The sequence below is a fragment of the Heterodontus francisci genome, chromosome 2, assembly GCF_036365525.1.
Source record: "Heterodontus francisci isolate sHetFra1 chromosome 2, sHetFra1.hap1, whole genome shotgun sequence".
NCBI lineage: Eukaryota > Metazoa > Chordata > Chondrichthyes > Heterodontiformes > Heterodontidae > Heterodontus > Heterodontus francisci.
Genome location: NC_090372.1, coordinates 194035937 through 194058807, shown reverse-complemented (window position 1 = coordinate 194058807; position 22871 = coordinate 194035937). Strand labels below are relative to the sequence as shown.

The following is a 22871-nucleotide window of genomic DNA, read 5'->3' as shown; positions in this document are numbered from 1 at the left end:
TAGAAACATATAAGATAATCAGAGGGTTAGATAGGGTGGATAGTGAGAGTCTTTTTCCTCGGATGGTGATGGCAAACACGAGGGGACATAGCTTTAAGTTGAGGGGTGATAGATATAGGACAGATGTTAGAGGTAGTTTCTTTACTCAGAGAGTAGTAGGGGCGTGGAACACCCTGCCTGCAACAGTAGCGGACTTGCCAACTTTAAGGGCATTTAAGTGGTCATTGGATAGACCTATGGATGAAAATGGAATAGTGTAGGTCAGATGGTTTCACAGGTCGGCGCAACATCGAGGGCCAAAGGGCCTGTACTGCGCTGTAATGTTCTAATTCTAATAATCCATATCTAAGGAAAAAAGTACTTGCATTGGAGGAGACACAGCAAAGGTTCACTAGATTGGTTCTTGGGATGAGAGGGTTATCCCATGATGAAAAGCTGTGTAAACTGGGTCTATACTCTTTGGAGTTTGGAAGAATGAGAGGTGATCCTATTGAAATAAGATTCTGAAGGGACTTGACAGAGTAGGCACAGAGGTCGCTTCCCCTGGCTGGGGAATCTAGACCACAGGGACACAGTCGCAAGATAAAGGATGACTATTTTAGGTCTGAGATAAGGAGAAATTTCTTCAAAGGGTTGTAATTCTTTGGAATTGTTTACCCCAGAAGGTTATGGATGCTCTATCATTGAGTATATTTAAGGCTGAGAGACAGATTTCTGGTCTCTCAAGGAATCAAAGGATATGGGCAGTAGGCGGAAAAGTGGAGTTGAGGCAAATGATCAGCCATGATGAATAGCGAGCGGATCAGGCTTGAACGACCCCATGGTCTACTCCTGCTCCTGTTTATTATGCTATATTCTTAAAATATGCTGTTTTGCACTGTACAATATATTCCCCAATATATCGGTTCAAAAGTTTAAAATATTCATGTCAGACTTTTTCCAGATGTTGGCATGCCATTCAAACTCTAACATTATTGCTTCAGCTGAGGGAAAAGAGATTTCAAAAATTATATTTAAACTGGTTGGAATTGTTGTCCTCGTCAGTCAATGGGTCAGCAATTGCAGTCTGTATTGTTTTCGGGGAGGAGGGTAGGGTGGCGCTAAGTGAGCTTCCAAGAGCAGGCATCAGACTACTTAAATTTTAGTTAGGGGCCATTCACTCATTTGGACTGAAGTATTTCCCACAGATTCTTTAGCCACATGTTTCTTGTGAGGAGGGCTATACTTCACATAGAGGATGCATCTTCTTGCAACTGGTAGTGAGAGCTTTGATAGTCTGCAAATTTGTCAGCCACTCTCTCCAATAAGGGCTGGGTTGCGATCTTCAGGTTGTTGTGGACCTTGTGGGCTACTTGACTGTAGAACAGAATAGTAGAATGCAAAGGCAAGAGAGTGCCCTACTGGCCAGCAATCATTCAAAAGCAAGGAATAAAAGATGTGCAACTTGAATGGAGGGCAGTACATGTAGTGCATCTTCTTAAGTTAGCTCTCACACATTCTGCTGTTAATAGTGATGTTGCAACTTGGCTTCCAGACCTTTTTGTTTTGTTCGAGTTGTGAGCGCCACTGGCAAATCAGTATTTAAGTGCTTATCCCTAGGGGCCCCAAAAGCAACGTTACCTCTAATTATTTTTCTGGAGTACGCAGGTGGTTTAAGTGCACAGCCGCTTTTACATTTTTTTGCGCAGCTGTGAGCACATAGTAGCTTAAAAGGGGTCATTGCATTAGGTCTATGCAGGAACTTTAATGTTGCTGCGCATTCTTGCAGCTTAGAGGGAATATTGCCCTGGAGGCATTTAGAGTCAACCATGTAATCTGGGACTGGAGTCACAGATAGGCCATACAAGGTGACACTGGCAGATTCACTTTCCTAGAGTCATAGAGTTATACAGCACAGAAACAGGTCCTTCGGCCCATCGTGTCTGTGCTGGCCATCAAGCACCTAACAATTCTAATCGTATTTTCCAGCACTTGGCCTGTAGCCTTATATGCTATGGCATTTCAAGTTCTCATCTAAATACTTCTTAAATGTTGCGAGGGTTACTGCCTCAACCACCTCTTCAGGCAGTGCGTTCCAAATTCCAACCATCCTCTGGGTGAAAACATTTTTCCTCAAATCCCCTCTAAACCTCCTGCCCCTTACCTTAAATCTATGCCCCCTGGTTATTGACCCCTCCGCTCAGGGAAAAAGTTTCTTCCTATCTAACCTGTAAATTTCCCTCATAATTTTGTATACCTCAATCATGTTCCCCCTCAGTCTTCTCTGCTCTAAAGAAAACAACCCTAGCCTTTTCAGTCTCTCTTCATAGCTGAAATGCTCCAGCCCAGGCAACATCCTGGTGAATCTCCTCTGCACCCTCTCCAGTGCAATCACATCCTTCCTATAGTGTGGTGCCCAGAACTGTACACAGTACTCCAGCTGTGGCCTAACTAGTGTTTTATACAACTCCATCATAACCTCCCTGCTCTTATATTCTATGCCTCGGCTAATAAAGGCAAGTATCCCACATGCCTTCCTAACCACCTTATCTACCTGTGCTGCTGCCTTCAGTGATCTATGGACAAGTACACCAAGGTCCCTCTGACCTTCTCTACTTCCTAGGGTCTCACCATCCATTGTATATTCCCTTGCCTTGTTAGTCCTCCCAAAATGCATCATCACAGACTTGTCAGGATTAAATTCCATTTGCCACTGCTCCGCCCATCTTACCAACCCATCTATATCGTCCTGTAATCTAAGGCTTTCCTCCTCACTATTTACGACACCACCAATTTTCGTGTCATCTGCAAACTTACTGATCATACCTCCTATATTCACATCTAAATCATTAATGTACACAACAAACAGCAAAGGTCCCTGCACCAATCCCTGTGGTACACCATTGGTCACAGGCTTCCACTCGCAAAAACAGCCCTCAACCATTATCTCTGCCTCCTGCCAATTTAGGATCAAATTTGCCAAATTGCCCTGGATCCCATGGGCTCTTATCTTTTTCAGCAATCTCCCATGTGGGACCTTATCAAAAGCGTTACTGAAGTCCATGTAGACTACATCAACTGCTTTATCCTCATCTACACATCTGGTCACCGCCTCGAAAAATTCAATCAAGTTAGTTGGACATGATCTCCCCCTGACAAAGCCATGCTGACTATCTGATTAATCCCTGCCTCTCCAAGTGGAGATTAATCCTGTCGCTCAGAACTTTTTCCAATAGTTTCCCAACCACTGGTGTTAGACTCACTGGCCTGTAATTACCTGGTTTATCCCTGCTACTCCTCTTCAAAAATGGTACCACATTCGCTGTCCTCTGGTACCTCTCCTATGGCCAGAGAGGATTTGAAAATTTGTGTCAGAGCCCCTGTTATCTCCTCCCTTGCCTCACATAACAGCCTGGGATACATCTCTTCTGGGCCTGGGGATTTATCCACTTTTAAACCCGCTAAAACTTCCTCCCTTTCAATGATAATATGTTCAAGTATATCACAATCCTCCTCCCTGATCACTACACCTACATTGTCCTTCTTCATAGTGAACACAGGTGAAAAGTAATCATTTAAAACCTCACCTAAGTCCTCCAGCTCCACACACACATTGCCACTTTGGTCCCTAATGGGCCCTACTCTTTCTCTGCTTATCCTCTTGCCCTTAATATACTTATAAAACGACTTAGGATTTTCCTTTATCTTGCCCACCAGTGGTTTTTTCATGTCCCCTCTTCGCTCTCCTCATTACATTTTTAAGTACCCCCCTTACGCTTTCTATACTCCTCTAGTGCCTCCCCTGTTTTCAGCGCTCTGAATCTGCCATAACCTTCCTTTTTTTTCCCTTATCCAATCCTCTACATCCCTCGACATCCAGGGTTCCCTGGACCTGTTGGTCCTACCCTTCACCTTAATAGGTACATGTTGGCTCTGAACTCTGACTATTTCCTCTTTGAATGACTCCCACTGGTCTGATATAGACTTTCCTACAAGTAGCTGCTCCCAGCCCATTTTGGCCAAATCCTGTTTATTATATTGAAAACAGCCTTCTCCCAGTTCATTACCTTTATTTCCGGCCCTTCTTTGTCCTTTTCCATAACTACCTTAAATCTTAGAGTTATGGTCACTATCCCCAAAATGCTCCCCCACTGACACTTCCATCACTTGTCTGGCTTCATTTCCTAGGATTAGGTCCAGTACTGCCCCTTCTCCTGTAGGACTTTCTATGTACTGGCTCAAAAAGCATACAGGAGAGCTTTTTAAGAATTCTGCCCCCTTTAAGCCTTTTGCACTAAGACTATCCCAGTTGATACTAGGGAAGTTGAAATCCCCTACTATTATTACCCTATCACTTTTACACCTCTGAGATTTGCCGACAAATCTGCTCCTCTATCTCTCCCTCCTGGTTTGGAAGCCTGTGGTACACTCCCAGCCAAGTGATTGCCCCCTTTTTGTTTTTAAGTTCTACCCATATAGCCTCATTTGAGGAACCTTCGAAGATATCATCCCTCCTTACTGCAGTAATTGACTCCTTGATCAACAGCTGCCAGTCCTGCTGCTTCCTCAATTATGTCTCTGTGATCGCAATAATATCATATTCCCATGTGTTAATCAAAGCCCTCAATTCATCTACCTTACTAGTAAGACTCCTTGCATTAAAATAGATGCAATCCAGCCTTGCATTTTTCACTTGTGCCTTAACAGGTTTATATTTGCTCTGCCTTCCAGACTGACTCAATTTCTCTTTTACATTTGGCTGTGCATCACCCCTACTGTACCTCCACTCTGTATCCTATCCCCCTGCCAAATTAGTTTAAACCCCCCCACCCCACCCCACCAGCACTAGCAAACCTCCCAGCAAGGATGTTGGTCCCGATCCGGTTCAGGTGCAACCTGTACAACTTGTACAGGTCTCACCTTTGCCAGAAACAGACCCAGTGATCCAGGAAACTAAAGCCCTCCCTTCTGCACCATCACCTCAACCACGCATTAATTTCCTGGAGGACATTAATGATTCAGTTGAATTTTGACAGCTATCCAGCAGCTGACATGTCATTTTCTGGTGCCAGTCGACAAAGTACCAGGTATACTTAATTCAGTTTCACTATTTGTCATTGGTGGAATTTGAACTAATGACCTCTTGGCTGCTAATCTAGTATCATATCCCCGAAGCTGCTGTATTCTGCCATTCATTCTCTATTCAGCAGTGGCTAAGTTTTGTTGCCAAGTCCGCTTCAGGTTTGCTTTGCTTTGTGCACAGGATGGAGATGTATCTATGCGGATTTGTTGCAAATTAGAGGAAGAGTTCCGGTAGTAGAAGGTGATGATACAGGCTGTCTTCCTTCTTTTCAGAGTTCAAAGCAATTAACACCGATTTTCGGCACAAAGGAACTTTAAGATGCAACTCCAGTCTCAGAAATGTTGACCTGGGACCCTTGCAGGTAGTATCTGGAACAAGTATGAGGCCATCTTTATTGTATTCAGCTTATGTAGGAGCGATATGAGCAGTTTTGTTCATTTAGTTGGAGCAGCTTACTCCGATGTGGAAGTTCATTTTGCACAGGATGCCAGGTTTTGGAAAAACTTGAAAACCAAAGTATTTAAAACTACCAAAAGCATCTTCCCCTCCCTTCCCCGGTCAGCATTCCGAAGGGATCATTCCCTCCGTGACACCCTGGTCCACTCCTTCATTACCCCCACCACCTCATCCCCTTCCCAAAGCACCTTCTCCTGCAATCGCAGGAGGTGTAATACCTGCCCATTTACCTCCTCTCCTCTCTATCCCAAGCCCCAAACACTCCTTTCAGGTGAAGCAGCGATTTACTTGTACTTCTTTCAATGTAGTATCCTGTATTCGCTGCTCACAATGTGGTCTCCTCTACATTGGGGAGACCAAACGCAGACTGGGTGACCGCTTTGCGGAACACCTCCACTCAGTCCGCAAGCAGGACCCCGAGCTTCAGGTTGCTTGCCATTTCAACACTCCCCCCTGCTCTCATGCTCACATCTCTGTCCTGGGATTGCTGCAGTGTTCCAGTGAACATCAACGCAAGCTCGAGGAACAGCATCTCATCTACCGATTAGGCACACTACAGCCTGCCGGACTCAACACTGAGTTCAATAATTTCAGAGCATGACGGGCCCCCCATTTTACTTTTATTTTTAGTTATTTTTTTCCCTTTTTTAAAACTTTTTTTTGTGTTTATTTTATTTTATTTCATCATAGTTTGTTCAGTTTGCTTACCCACTGTTTTTTTCATGTTTGTTACTGCGGCTGTTCAATTTTCAGTCCATTAATACGCTTTCTGTACTAATGCTCTGTCTTTCAACACACCATTAACATATCTTTGCTCCATGACCTTCTGGTCAGCTATTCTGTGACCTTGTCCTGTCTACACCTTCTCCTTTGTTATCTCTTGCCCCACCCCCACTTTACTTGCTTGTAACCTTTCACATTTCTAATATTTACCAGTTCTGAAGAAGGGTCACTGACCTGAAACGTTAACTCTGCTTCTCTCTCCACAGATGCTGCCAGACCTGCTGAGTGTTTCCAGCATTTTCTTGTTTTTATTTCATATTTCCAGCATCCGCAGTATTGTGTTTTTAATTTAAAACTACCCTCCAATCATACAAAAGTTTTAAATATCAAATATTTATCTAAGAATTCATTACTTTAGTTTTACTTCATTTCTCACAAGTGTTAAGAGTATTCATAGGATTACTGAAGACATTAGATTAAAGTAACTTCATGCCCGCCTTTAGCCAGCTGAATTAAACATTAGTAGAGATATAGATAGATATGACTCATCAACTGTGCGCATTAATTTAATTCTCTCACACTTTTACAGAAGGATCTTCAACTTTTCATTCCATACTAACTTACTGCAAGGAATAGTAGGCAAAATTTAACTCACGCACAGGATACGCAGACCACCAGAGAACTCCATGGGAGATATAATCAAGATTAATTACCAAGCAAGCCACATTTGCATCCCGCTGGGCGCAAAGAGGCGGCTGGCCCGCAGCCACTGCCGTCCGATTCGGTGGCCAAGAAACTGCCCCACTGACATTTAGGAAAGTCGCAATGGTGATGGCGAGGGAAAAGAGTCTCATGGATATGGGAAGGGGGCCAAAAAGCTGAAGCCCAAAAACTCCCTGCATGGTCCATCAGAGCACCCCTGTTTCTCCTCCTTATAAATGCAAGTGCAAACCGCTTCTACCCCAAAAGATTTTAATCAGTAGGGAGCTTGCCACAGGCACCCTGCTCAGAACGCCATTAAAATACCATTGTGATCTAATGCAAGTTACATCTTCAAAGAGGACCATGTCTAGGTCTGACGAGTTCTCAGACAAAAGCAAAACAGCTGGGTTAAACATGCTGCATGGCAGGAATGGAGCAGCAAATCCAGCTGCTTGAACTGAGCTCCCATACTGCCCAGTTTCAACCAGGTGGAGGGAGGTAAGATTCCTCTTATACATTAATTAGTATTAATGGTACAATTATAGAATTGCTTTTCAATTACAGATAGGGAAAAGGATTTGGTGTCGTAAATATTGCACATTATGTCCCTTAGAAATGTCTCAGAGAATCTTAGTGTGTTACTTTGAAGTAAATTGAGTGCTCAGTCGACAAATGCAGCAAGCATTTAGCACGAAAAAAGATACAACAAGCTGCAATGAGACGACCATTATTCTAATTTGGATGGTGTTGAGGGAAGAATAGTCAGGATGCTAAAAGAACTCTCTGCTTCTCTTTAATGAAGGCCTTGGGGTCAGAACAGACCTGTTTCCCATCCCACCAAAAGACTGGGGGAAATAGCTAAAATTCCAAGGATAGATTTCGTGTCGTCCTCGTTAGTCGCTCGCACACCCGAGGCCACACTTTAAAATGCCAGTCTTCCGCCTCCCTCAACTTGCTTAATGGTAAAAGGTTTCCATCTAGTTATTGTAACAGCTACTTGTGCAGTCAGCAAGTATTCAACTCACTGGCAATTTTTAAACTGGCACTTGATTTCAGATTGGTAGAAAATCACCAGTTTAAAACATTCTGACTATTAAAATTATGTGAAGGTGAATAGAGAAACTGACAGGGTAAGTTACTCCAGGGCAAAAAGCTTAGGATTTACTAGTTGTTGCACAATTTGATAAAATCACTCAATTCCAGGATCGAATGGATCTCAATCAAAATGCCAATTTTTATTATTAATTGATAGACCCAAATTTTAAGATATTGGGGATAATGTTAGCACAACTTGTCAGGCTCCAATGTAGACTAAAATCAGGCAAGGTGTAAAACCAGCACTGCATCAGATCCCGCCAGTTTCCCCACATGGCGAGCTAGGTTAAAATTGCCCCCAATGTATTTAACTACAATGGCTTGTAATAAGCCCATGATAGCAGAAGAATGTTGCATCATGCAAACCCAATTATGAACTATTACAATTCTAGAAAATATGTCTGTTATCTGACTTTGTTCTCTTACACATAAAGCCATATGAAACATTTTATAATAAATTACAATTATTTCTGAAAATCTATTAAAAGCATGGATCAATTAACTGTGTATAGAATCATTATTTTTTGTAAAAAGATAATCTCAGGAACTGGACTGCACATGCCCCTTATACACTCTGGTGGACTAACTCCAATAGAATGTCACAGATTAAAGGTCAAATTTAAGGTCACATAAGTATCAATTTTATACATGGAAAGGAACCATATAAAAAAAAACTGCAGCACTATAGATCTTAAGAAAAACTTTTAAATCATTCCCTAATTCAGAAGATCAGTTAGTAAAGCACTTTAAAATGATGGAGAATTAGGCCTAGCAGCAAAGTAACAAGGCTCTTCAAAAAAAATCATTTAAAACCAGAAACCAACAAAAAAGATGACAGAATTTCAGAGATCTACAAGTGAGTTAATAAGAAAAATCCTTCTGCATCAGCTTTTATAATCAAAGGGCCTATAAGTTTAACAAAAAAGGATGATAGTCATCATGACTGTTTTATCTTGCTTAATGCTGGACCACAGTAAATGTGATTGCTTGCACTCAAGTGGCTAGAAGTACCAATCCCTTTCAATTTTGAGAGCAGGGGAAATAAGAGTTACCTGTAATTTTCTACATTACAATTTGGTACATTTCCTACATTACAACAGTGACTACACGTCAAAAAGTACGTCATTGGATGTAAAGTACTTGAGATGTACAGAGATAGTGAAAGGCTCTTTATAATTGCTATTCTTTCTGATGAAGAGTGGTGAGGGAAGGCTCATGTGGAGCATAAACACTTGTATGGACCAGCTGGACCGAATGGCCTGTTTTTCTGCTGCACGCTCGATATAATTTCTTTTTGTACAATTTTCAAAGAGTAATACAAAATGACAGATTTTCAAAAAAAAGACAGGGCAGTTATTTGCTCCTTATTTGAAACTGTCCCAAGTTCATATGAAAAGTATAATTATAATCAATGATGTATGGTAATGCATTTTGGAAGGTCTAATGCAGGTGGGAAGTATACAGTAAATGGCAGAACCCTTAGGAGTATTGACAGGCAGAGAGATCTGGGCGTACAGGTCCACAGGTCACTGAAAGTGGCAACGCAGGTGGATAAGGTAGTCAAGAAGGCATATGGCATGCTTGCCTTCATCAGTCGGGGCATAGAGTATAAAAATTGGCAAGTCATGTTGCAGCTGTACAGAACTTTAGTTAGGCCACACTTAGAATATTGCGTGCAATTCTGGTCGCCACACTACCAGAAGGATGTGGAGGCTTTGGAGAGGGTACAGAGGAGGTTTACCAGCATGTTGCCTGGTCTGGAGGGCATTAGCTATGAGGAGAGGTTGGAAAAACTCGGATTGTTTTCACTGGAACGATGGAGGTGGAGGGGCGACATGATAGAGGTTTACAAAGTTATGAGCGGCATGGACAGAGTGGATAGTCAGAAGCTTTTTCCCAGGGTGGAAGAGTCAGTTACTAGGGGACACAGGTTTAAGGTGCGAGGGACAAAGTTTAGAGGGGATGTGTGAGGCAAGTTTTTTTTTTTTTTACAGAGGGTGGTGAGTGCCTGGAACTTGCTGCGGGTGGAGGTGGTGGAAGCAGATACGATAGCAACGTTTAAGAGACATCTTGACAAATATATGAATAGGAAGGGAATAGAGGGATATGGGTCCCGGAAGTGCAGAAGGTGTTAGTTTCGTCAGGCATCAAGATCGGCGCAGGCTTGGAGGGCAGAATGGCCTGTTCCTGTGCTGTACTGTTCTTTGTTCTTTATTGGGCCAGATGACATTGATCATTTCCAAAGGCATTTGAAATATTTTTTCCTTGCTGCTTTTCTACAGGATTGAAGCTTAGTGGGCTTTTATTCTTATTAATGAGAATTGTAAGGACATGTAAAACTCACCTCTACTGAGGATCAGGAGGATATGGAGAGCAGCTACCAATCCCACAACTCCTTGTACGGCTTCAGAGTTGATGCATTCAGTTAATTCATTTAAAAATGATCTAAAGAGATGGGCAATGATTAAGAACAGCAGCCCTTTAGTACAAAACAATGAATCAAACTGACTCAGTTATTTAAGTAGAGAATGGTCAGATTTTCAAACACAAAGGATTTGTTTACAAAACAGATGTTTACCACATGACCACAGTTTAAATTTTCACAACATTTTAGTCATGATCAGCATATTTTTCTCAAAACAGCTAGAAGAAACTACAGAACATTTCTTAAAATACAAGTTAGCTGGCATAACAGGTTGCAATTGAAGACAACTATACTGAATTCAGCCCTAATAGAACAATACAATTTCAAAAAGTGTGCTGAGTACCTGTAAGTCAGATTTATCATTGCCTAATACAAATTCAAAATATGATGAAATGAAAAAATATATGGCTATATTCGTAGTTGCACATGTACAGGTTCAATCTTAACACTATTTGAGTCCAATATTCTCTATTTTTCTGTGTAAAGTAAAAAAATATACAATACTACATCCTGCCTTTTGAAAAATTAGGTTTCAGTGAGGTTTTGTAGCAAAATGTGAAACAGCCATTTTTGATCTACACCTAGGGAAGAAATAGTTAAGAGGCAAGAGGGTTTTCTTTCTCTCAGATTATCTAATCAAATGTTTAAAAAATTAACGGTTAATAGCCAGGTATTCCTTTCGATTTTGGAAGATTTAATACCACCTTATCTAATAAACCACAACACAGTAACATTTCTTAAAACAAAACACAACTCTCCACAGTCAAGAGCTGCTAGTTAGCCATCAGTTAAGCAGTTTAATCTTACCTCATCACACCAGGGTATTTTAGCACAATGTCCAGAAAGCAGCTTGAAAGTAGGGGCAGATCAGCAGTGGTCTCAGGTGGAGCAACGTCTTCTGGATCAGATTTCTGAAATTGAAAATACATGTTGAGAAATTAGACAAAAAAAACTTTATAAAGAGAGTTCTAAATTACCAACCGTGCTTACAATTGTTACTACAACCAAACTTTTGAAATATTTTGTTTTAAATAAATTATAAAAATGTGCAAAAATAATACAGGTCTTTGTTTAAAAGCTAGAATACCATGGTTTTCCCCACTCAATAAAGATGAGACAGATGTCCCGATTGCTTAAATTCATTGGTTAATGCTTTTGACAGAATAATAAGACCTTTGTTCAGCTATGTAGCATTCTGAACATGTTAGAATACTGAAAATTAGATGCCCTTTTAAAATATGCAATATGAAAATGTATAAGATTACAGAAGATAGGGGATAGAATGTTGCACGTATTGTCTAATTAGAATAAAAGCAAAATATTGCAGATGCTGGAAATCTGAGATAAAAACAAAAATTGCTGGAAATACTCAGCAGGTCTGGCAGCATCTGTGGAGAGAAAAGCAAAGTTAACGACAGAAGAAACATTTCTGTCTCTGGTCTGCTCCAGTGTTCCAATGAACATCAAAGCAAGGTCTTTCGATTAGGCACTCTACAGCCTTGCGGACTGAAAATGGAGTTCAATAACTTCAGAGCATGACTGGCCCTTTCTTTAATATTTTATTTTTTAATCTTGTGCCTGCTTTTCATGTAGTCAGAGCTGCTCATTATTCTATTAACACTCTCTCTGGACAAATGCTTTGTTTTTCACCACAAGCATTAACACCCTCTTTGCCTTTGTCCCAGGACAGCTTTGTTATTTAATCTCTCCTGCCCTATCAAACATCTTCCCCTTTGTTCTCTCGCCCACCCCCTCCCCTTCACTTGCTTAAAACCCAATTCTTTTCTAACCTTTGCCAATTCTGATGAAAGGTCACAGACCTAAAATGTTAATTTTGCTCCTCTCTACATATGCTGCCAGACCCGCTGAGTATTTCCAGCACTTTTTTGTCTAATTAGAACACTGATTTTTCAAATGTTACATTGTGTTAAGATTAATTTCATTCAACATTACATGTTTAGGTAGCATACTATGTACAGAGCAAATGTCAAATTAGATTGTACGTTGTATAGAAAGCACTGATCAATACACATTTTTGTCTATAATGAAATTAGCACTACTGGTCATGTGAATGACAAACACCAACATCTACTAGTTGAGCCAAATGGCCTGCTTCTGTATCATAATTTCGAGCAATTCAATGTTTCATGTACCTAACACATTAACAAAATCCAGGTAACTTCTACTCCAAAGCAGTTAACAAGAATGGCCATTCATCTGCTATCAAGATGGAACATTTTTATTTAGTGCCTTAGTGTTGTATCTCTCAGCTCCTCAGAGAAATTCCAATGTTCCAACTGACCACACTTCCTAAATTGCTGTAAGTTTTGCTATGTAACCACAATCATATAAAATAAGGACAGAATATATAACTAACATGAGACTATATTATACCTAACTCCCTGTTTCTATTATTTCTTGTCCTCTAATCCTACTTCAACTGAGGAGTACACTTGATCTTGATGCCTGATGTGCAATACTACAAGAAATTAACATTAATTACTAGTAACTGTTACACGCAAACACAGTACATTATATGCATCTGCCAAGGCGCCTCACATGGGGAATTGATCAGAGTGCTTTGGAATAGCTCCAAGTAACAGGGTGCTTTTATTTATGGCTCAAGATGTTTTGGGGGAACAGTATTGAACCAACAGTATAGCTGTCTATCTAGTGGTTGCAGGAGTTGAATGAGCAATTCTTGAAAACTGTATTAACCAGCTTGAGTCTGTGCCATCAAAAAAATACTGTTGGTAATTAGGCATGCAAGATTGATTTCATTGATTTCCAATATTATACCAACATTGAGAATTCCTGCATTTTCCTGCAAAATACTTCTCTATAGCTGGAAACAACTTCACTGTGGAATGGCAATGAATATAGTTGTATTTGCAGAGTACCAATTATGAGAAATTCCTTTGTAATTCACAGGTAATGCAGTAACTCTCTATCATGTACTTTTACTTCTAAAAAAAAAAAATGCCTGTTAACCCCATTAAGCATCCTTTGCATTACTTACATTTCGCTAAGACTATAATACCAGACAGCTAACATATGATCATCTCGATCAGGAAAATTAGGCATGACCTCACCATGGATTGTGGAAGATAAGCTGAATGATCCAAATAGCCTTTAATACTTATTTTTGTGATATTGCTTCATATTCCAATAGCCATAGTGAGAAAGTCTGCCTGACTGAGCAGTAGGACATGTCAGATGGAATTATTCAATTTTCTTCTAACATGGCAGATGAGTGAGTTGATACTGCAATGAAACATACTTTTCAACTCACCTTTTTTAAAGAATGAATAGTTTCTGCCAGCATAGCAGCCAAAAGTGTTGAGAGTAGCTCTTGGTGAACTGCTTCATGGGCACCATGCCAGTTCTGAACAGTGCTGATGAATTCTCCAAGAACCGATTGAATAGACAAAAGAATCTTTGAAAAAAGAAAATTCCTCATTTCTATCATTGAAGTAGACATCAGAATTCCTCAAAAGTAATTTACACAATATAGAACAAAATGCAATTTATTAAAGCAATTGCATCTAACGCAGGAATAACTCCACAGTTCAGAAGTTTTTAAAAATGTATTCTTGGGATGTGAGCATCACTGGCAAGGCTAACATTTATTGCTCATCACTAACAGCCCTTGAGAAGGTAGTGGTGAGCCGCCTACTTGAACCACTTCAGTCCATCTGGTGTAGATACACCCACAGTGCTGTTAGGGAGGGAGGTCCACAATTTTGACTGTGACAGAAAAGCAATATAGTTCCAAGTCAGGATGGTGCCTGGCTTGGAGTGGAACTTGCAGGTGGCGCTGTTCCCTGGCATCTGCTGCCCTTATTCTTCTAGGTGTAGAGATCTCGGGTTTGGAAGGTGCTGATGAAGGAGCCTTAGCAAGTTGCTGCAATGCATCTTGTAGATGGTACACACTGCTGCCACTGCACACAGGTGGTGCAAGTGATGGTTGGGGTGCTAATCAAGCAGCCTGCTTTGGCCTGGATGGTGTCGAGCTTAGGTGTTGGAGCTGCACTCATGCAGGCAAGCAGAGAGTATTCCATCATAAAGGTCGGCTCGGGTTTGCAAATGAAACCTGACATGAGCCCGACAGAACCACATCCGACCCTGAGCCCGACCCGGCCAGAGTCCTTTCATTTTTTCCCGCGTCCGACCCGACCATCAGTTAACCTAGCTTCCATTTTTCACTGTTACTTATCTGCACAAGCTTAAAAAACTGTAACTAAACAACCTTTCTAGTCCAAAAAGTATATCAACATTGGAGCCACTTACCAGAGGTGGTGATAGAGTGTGTCCGACCCGGCCCGAGCCGAGCCTGAACGTTGGACCTAGAAGTGCGGCCCGACCCAAAACTGACATGTCGTTGGGTCCCATCAAGTTCGGGTCGGGTAGCCATGCTCTATTCCATCACACTCCTGACTTGTGCCTTGGGGAGTCAGGAAGTGAATTACTCGTCGCAGAATTCCCAGCCTCTGACCTGCTCTTGTAGCCACAGTATTTATATGGCTGGTCCAATTACATTTCTAGTCAATGGCAGCTCCTTGGGCTGATAAGTGGCGAGTTACATCACGTCACACAACTGCCAGGCAATAACCATCTCAAACAAGACCAAATTCAACCATCTCCCCTTGACATTCAATGGCGTTACCATCGCTGAAATCCCCATTATCAACAACCTGGAGGTTACCAATGACCAGAAACTGAAATGGACCAGCCATATAAGTACTGCAGCTACAAGAGCAGGTCAGAGGCTGGGAATTCTGTGACAAGTAACTCACCTCCTGACTCCCCAAAGCCTGTCCACCATCTACAAGGCACAAGTCAGGAGTGTGATGGAATACTCCCCATTTGACTGGATGAGTGCAGCTCCAACACCCAGGAAGCGCGACACCATCCAGGAGAAAGCAGCCCGCTTGACTGACACCCAATCCATCTGTTTCAACATTCAGTCTCTCCACCTCCGATGCACAGTGGCAGCAGTGTGTACCATCTACAAGATGCACTGCAGCAACGCACCAAGGCTCCTTAGACAGTACCTTCCAAACCCGCAAAATCTACCACCTAGAAGGACATGGGCAGCAGATGCATGGGAATGTCACCACCTACAAGTTCCCCTTCAAGCCACACACCATTCTGTTTGGAACTAGATCACCATTCCTTCTCAGTTGCTGAGTCAAAATCATGGAACTCCCTTCCTAACAGCACTGTGGGTGTACCTACACCACGTGAACTGCAGCGGTTCAAGAAGGCAACTCACCACCACCTTCTCTAGGGCAATTAGCAATGGGCAATAAATGCTGGCCTAGCCAGCAATGCCCACATCCGGTGAAAGAATTAAAAAATGGTGGGGATGTTTTTGGAGACTCCTCCTCCGCTTAGTCAGTTAATTATCCACCATCATTCATGTTTGGATGTGGCAGGACTGCAGAGCTTTGATCTGATCTGTTGGTTGTGGAATCACTTGGATCTGTCCATAGCATGCTGTTTCCACTGTCTGGCACCCATATAGCCCTGTATTATATCTTCACCAGGTTTGCACCTCATTTTTAGGTATGCTTGGTGCTGCTCTTGGCATGCTTTCCCACGCTCCTCATTGAACAAGAATTGTCCCTGGCTTGATGGTAATGGTAGATTGAGGGATATATCAGGCTATGAGGTTACAGATTGTGGTTAAATACAATTCTACTGCTGCCTGTGGCGCACAGAACCTCATGGATGCCAGTTCTGAGCTGCGAGATCAGTTCTGAGTCTATCTCATTTAGCACAGTGGTAGTGCTACACAACACAATGGAGGGTATCCTCAATGTGAAGACGGGACTCTGTCTCCACAAGGACTGTGCAGTGGGCACTCCTCCCAATACGGTCATGGACCGACGCATCTACGACCAGTAGATTGGTGAGAACAACGTTAATTAGGCTTTGCACTGAATACACCATAAGCACACTATCAAAAAAAAACTCAGCTCTCATTTTGCCCCAACTTTTCTTAGACTTATATATCTTGAGAAAAATCACATTCAAAACATCCTTATTCTTGGCACTGTACAATAACAATTACATACCTGAACTTATTTACCACTAAATGCTCAACTACCTTTGATTACTGTGGTGTACCTTTCATAAACTTGAACTGGAAGGTGGATCAATCTACTTCTCATTCTTTGAGCGCAGCTACATTCTGTCTGTTATCAATATAGTCAAAAAAAAATCAGGAGTATTCATAAGGGACATTTGACCCATTAGGAAGCATCTCCAACTAGAAATATGATTTCTTGTTCCCACATGGTCATCTTCAGTTATTGTTGATTAGAAAATTATAGCCGAAAATCCACCAGATTCTATCAAGAGCAAGGAATTAGTGGAAGTAAATTGATTATTTAATGATCAACATGTTTACAGCACCGAAGGAGCCCTTTTGGCCTGTCATGTCTAAGTTGCGTCTTTGCTAAAGCATACCAAAACTAATTCCACTGTACCACTTTCGCCATAAAGGCCTTTATTGTTATCTTCAAACATTTATCCAATTTTCCCTTAAAAGATACAGCAATCTCCATCTCAACCACTCACTGGCAAAGCATTCCATGTTGCAATAATCTTCCGCATAAAGCAAATTCCCCTAGTTTCTCTCCTCATCCACTTAATGTCAACTTTGAATTGATGGCCCCTCTTCACTGTTCCCCCAATCAGAGGAAATAGTCTTTGCCTAGTCACTATCAACACTGTTAAATCATCTGTTAAATTTCCTCATATATGCTCAGTATCTCAAGTCCAGAGATCTCATAACTGGAGACCCATCCCTGGCATAATCTTTGAGTATTCCCGTGGAACCATGTTACTAAGCTTGTATGTCTTCTACGGTGAAATGCCGTGAACAGCAGATGCCCCTCTACATTGCTTTCATTGATCTCACCAAAGCCTTTGACCTCGTCAGCAGACGTGGTCTCTTCAGACTACCAGAAAAGATTGGATGCCCACCAAAGCTACTAAGTATCATCACCTCGTTCCATGACAATATGAAAGGCACAATTCAACATGGTGGCTCCTCATCAGAGCCCTTTCCTATCCTGAGTGGCGTGAAACAGGACTGTGTTCTCGCACCCACACTTTTTGGGATTTTCTTCTCCCTGCTGCTTTCACATGCGTTCAAGTCCTCTGAAGAAGGAATTTTCCTCCACACAAGATCAGGGGGCAGGTTGTTCAACCTTGCCCGTCTACGAGTGAAGTACGGAAAGTCCTCATCAGGGAACTCCTCTTTAACATCTCACACTGAAGAGCGCCTGCAGAGTCTCATCGACAGGTTTGCGGCTGCCTGCAATGAATTTGGCCTAACCATCAGCCTCAAGAAAACGAACATCATGCGACAGAAATGCTCCATCCATCAATATTGGCGACCACGCTCTGGAAGTGGTTCAAGAGTTCACCTACCTAGGCTCAACTATCACCAGTAACCTGTCTCTAGATGCAGAAATCAACAAGCGCATGGGAAAGGCTTCCACTGCTATGTCCAGACTGACCAAGAGAGTGTGGGAAAATGGCGCACTGACACGGAACACAAAAGTCTGAGTGTATCAAGCCTGTGTCCTCAGTACCGTGCTCTATGGCAGCGAGGCCTGGGCAACGTATGTCAGCCAAGAGCGACGTCTCAATTCATTCCATCTTCGCTGCCTTCGGAGAATACTTGGCATCAGGTGGCAGGACCGTATCTCCAACACAGAAGTCCTCGAGGCGGCCAGCATCCCCAGCTTATACACACTACTGAGTCAGCGGCGCTTGAGATGGCTTGGCCATGTGAGCCGCATGGAAGATGGCAGGATCCCCAAAGCCACATTGTACAGCGAGCTCGCCACTGGTATCAGACCCACCGGCCGTCCATGTCTCCGCTTTAAAGACGTCTGCAAACGCGACATGAAATCCTGTGACATTGATCACAAGTCGTGGGAGTCAGTTGCCAGTGTTCGCCAGAGCTGGCGGGCAGCCATAAAGACGGGGCTAAAGTGTGGCGAGTCGAAGAGACTTAGCAGTTGGCAGGAAAAAAGACAGAGGCGCAAGGGGAGAGCCAACTGTGTAACAGCCCCGACAAAAAGTTATCTGCAGCACCTGTGGAAGAGCCTGTCACTCTAGAATTGGCCTTTATAGCCACTCCAGGCGCTGCTTCACAAACCACTGACCACCTCCAGGTGCTTATCCATTGTCTCTCGAGATAAGGAGGCCAAAGAAGAATGTCTTCTACTAGACAGCCATCTAGCTGTTATGAATAATATAGCATCTGCTATTTTCATTTTCCTCTATACAATGTTGTTAGATTTATCTGGTTAGAGAGAAGAGAATAGGATTAACATAAATAGCATTTTTGGAAGTCTATTGTGGACGAGCAGGGCTTAGATCTTATTGATTTTCTCCAATATGAGTTGTTGAATAGTCTGTTATCAGACAAGACGTATGACAATGTACCCCACTGCAGTATGGAAATTTCTGAGGTGACATACTTGTGAATTAACTCAATTTTCTTAAGTACAACACTTAGAATACTGGCTATGATGGAAAATTTGATTGCCAGTGCTCTTTCGGATGAGAAAGTAGAGATAAATCAATAAGGTGGCTTCGCCTATAAGCACTCGCATTATCGACTTGCATAAATAGAAAACTGGAAATACAAGATAGCTCAACTTCACAGCAAAAGTTAGTTTTAGTGTTCAAAAGTTGACTATTGAAAAATGCCTCTAACAAATCGAAATACTAGGACAACAAAATATATTTAATACAGTAGTGGACAAATATACTGGCTACTTTTTATACAATTCTGCTGGTGTAAATGACCAAAGTTAGTCATTATTCATACCACTTACACCTGGAATGAAATAAGAGTTGAGGCTTCATACAGAATCACATATAGAATCATAGGACAGTAAAGCATAGAGGAAGACATTCCACCCATTGAGTCTCCGCTGGTTCTTTCAAACAGCAATCCAGTTAATCCCATTTCCCCTGCTCTTTCCCCGTAATCCTGAAACTTTTTCCTCCTTCAAGTATTTATTCAACTCCCTTTCGAAGGCTACTATTGAATATGTATCCACACCCCATCAGGCAGTGCATTCCAAATCCTAACTTCTCGCTGCAAGAAGTTTTATCTCATTTCACATTTGTTTTTTTCCCTCATGTCACAGTTGGTTCTTTTGCCAATCACCTTATATCTGTATCCTCTTACTAATGCCCCTCTAAAGTTTCTTTTTAATTTATCTTATCTAAACACTTAATTATTTTAAACATCGCTATCAAATCTCCTCTAAGCCTTATCTGTTCCTAGGGGAACACCTGCTTCTCCAGTCTATCTACATAACTGTCATCCCTCAACAGTGGAACCATTCTATAAATCGCTTCTGTACCCTCTGCAAAGCCTTCCTAAAGTGTGGTACCCAGAACTGGACACAATACTCAAGCTGGGGACGAACTAGCATTTTCAATAGGTTTAACATAACTTCTGGCTTTTGTACTCTTTGCCTATTTATAAAGCCCATATGTTTTATTCATCTGGTCTGCCACCTTCAAAGATTTGTGTACAAACAGCCACAGGGTCTCTCTCTTCTTGCACTCCCTTTAAAATTATACACCTAGCATGCATTTTCTCTCCATATTCTTCCAACCAGAATGCATCACCTCACGTTTCTCTGCATTGAATTTCATCTGCCCTTTGTCCGCTCAGTCCACCAGCATATCTATGTCCTCTTGACATCTATTACTATCTTCCTCACTGTTTATTACACTTCCCAAATTTCATTCCATCCGCAAATTTTGAAATTGTGCCCTGTACCCCAAGTCCAATTCATGAATGTACATCAAAAATAGCAGTGATCCTAGTACTGAATCTTGAGGAACGCCACTGTGTACCTCCCTCCAGTCTGAAAATCAGCCATTCACAACAACCTTCTGTTTTCTATCTTTTATACAATTTTGTATCCATGCTACTACTGCCCCCTTTTAACCCACGAGCTTCAATTTTGCTACAAGCCCAATATGTGGTACTTTGAAAGTCCACATTCACAACATCAACTGCACTGCCCATTATAAAAACAGCATCTACATTTTAACTCAACAAATAGATTAAATGTAGATTTTAAAGTTATACCTGCAGGGCTTCTTCCTGGTTCTTTCTTGAATAATGAGCCAGAATTTTCAAAATTTTGTGGAATACCTTCTGGATAATGTCAAGTATTTCATTTGTTTTCTCACTGGTGCTGTAGATGTTCTGAGATAGGCAGTTCACGGTAATCTCTTTCAGAATGGCTATCAGTATTGGTAAACTGAAGACTCCTTTCTCTGAATAATGGATCAGAAGTAAGAAAGACCAAACAATTCACAAACACAATTCTGTAATAGAATTGTTGTTCAGCAAAAGTATTTCAAGTTATGGTCAGATGGAGGAAGCGGTATGGACATTGAAACACAAAAGGCTACACTGGGTGATGTCTGGAGTGACTAAACAAGTTGCATAAAGTACAATGTGTTAGTCAAGTACCTGGCCACATCTCTGACTTTTAAAAAAAAATGATTTGGTGTATGCATAGTACAATGCAAAATCATATAGTATAACAAAGAAAATCGTATTACTTCAGTCACCATGCTCTTAAAAACTATAACATAGATCAAATAACAAAAATAAAGTTAACCGAGGTCTTAATAATAAACATTTAAAAGTGCTACGCTCTTTCCCTTTAGGAACAATTAACCTCAACATAAGAAATAAAAGCACAAGGAGGCCATTGGCTCCTTGAGTCTGCTCTACCATTTAAAAAGATCATGGCTGAACCTCGACTTCAACTCCACTTTCCTGTCCAATTCCCATATCCCTTGATTCCCTTTAAATCCAAAAATCTACTGATCACAGCCTTGATTATACCCACCAACTAAACATCTGCAGTCCTCAAGGGCAGAGAATTCCAAAGATTCATAACCTTCAGTGAATAAATTTCTCACGTCAGTCTGAAATGGCCATCCATTTATTCTGAGACTATGCCCCCAAGTTCCAGACCCTTCAGCTAGGGGAAACAGTCTCTCAGCGTCTCCCCTGTCAAGCCACCTCTGAATCTTTTGTTTCAATGAGATCACCTCTCATTCTTCTAAAAACTCCAGAGAATATAGGCCCTTTCAGCTGAATCGCTCCTCAAAGGGCAATATTCTCATCCCAGGAATGTATCTAGCGAACCTTCATTGCACTCCCTCTAAGGCAAGTATGTCCTTCTCAAGGTACGGAGATCAAAACAGCACACAGTACTCCAAATGTGGTCACACCAAAGCCCTGTGTAATTGTAGCAAGACTTCCTTACTCTGGTACTCCAACCCCTTTTAGGGGTCTGAATGGAAAATAAATTGGGCAGGGATAACACAGGAAGCTGATTCACTATTGCCCACTTTGTGCTACCACCCCAAGACCAATTTCACCCGTGTACAAGAACATAAATAGGAGCAGTAGGTCATTTGGCCCCTCGAGTCCGCTCCACCATTCAATAAGATCATGGCTGATCTGATTGTGGCCTTAACTCCACTTTCCTTCCTACTCTCCATAACCCTCAACTCCATCGTCCATCAAAAATCTGTCTAACTCAGCCTTGAATATATTCAATGACCCAGTGTTCACTGCTCTTTGAGGCAAAGAATTCCAAAAATTAACGACCCTCAGAGAATAAATTCTTCCTCATCTCAGTCTTAAAAGAGAGACTCCTTATTTTGAAATTGTGCCCTCTAATTCTAGATTCACCCACAATGGGAAACATTCTCTCAGCATCTACTTCGTCAAGCCCCTTCAGAATCTTATGTTTCAATAAGAGCACCTCTCATTCTTCTAAACTTCAACCTAACAGGCGAACATATGAATTAGCAGCAGGAATAGGTCACTCGGGCCCCTCGAATCTGCTCCACTATTCAATAAGATCACGGCTGATCTGATTGTAACCTCAATTCCACCTTCCAGCCTATCCCCAAATAACCTTTCACACCCTTGCTTATCAAGAATCTATCTACCTCTGCCTAAAAATATTCAAAAATATTCCTTTTCAGGAAGAGAGTTCCAAAAACTCATGACCCTCTAAGAGAAAAAAATTCTCCTCATCTCTGTCTTAAATGGGCAATCCCTTATTTTTAAACAGTGACCCCTTGTTCTAGATTCTCCGACAAGAGGAAACATCCTTTCCACATCCACCCTGTCAAGACCCCTCATAATCTTATATGTTTCAATCAAGTCACCTCTTACTCTTCTAAATTCCAGCGGATACAAGCCTAGCCTTTCCTCATAAAACAACCTGCCCATTCCAGGTATTAGTCTATTAAACCTTCTCTGAACTGCTTCCCAATGCAGTTACATCCTTCCGTAAATAAGGAGACCAATACTGTACACAG

At 41.7% G+C, this 22871-nt stretch overlaps 1 protein-coding gene across 6 annotated transcripts in view; it reads right to left on the bottom strand.

The window, feature by feature from the left end:
* The window catches only part of ncapg2 (non-SMC condensin II complex, subunit G2), a 159137-nt gene that overhangs the window by 20526 nt on the left and 115740 nt on the right, over nucleotides 1–22871 (bottom strand). For 5 of the 6 annotated variants that reach the window (XM_068015001.1, XM_068014998.1, XM_068015002.1 and 2 more), the window contains exons 23-26: nucleotides 20605–20795; nucleotides 13756–13899; nucleotides 11271–11374; nucleotides 10383–10483 (exon numbers count right to left, since the gene is read on the bottom strand). In XM_068015001.1, coding sequence (XP_067871102.1) covers nucleotides 10383–10483; nucleotides 11271–11374; nucleotides 13756–13899; nucleotides 20605–20795 — 540 coding nt within the window. Of the gene's footprint in view, nucleotides 1–10382; nucleotides 10484–11270; nucleotides 11375–13755; nucleotides 13900–20604; nucleotides 20796–22871 lie in introns of those variants that run through there. The other variant, XR_010969404.1, reaches the window with a different exon arrangement.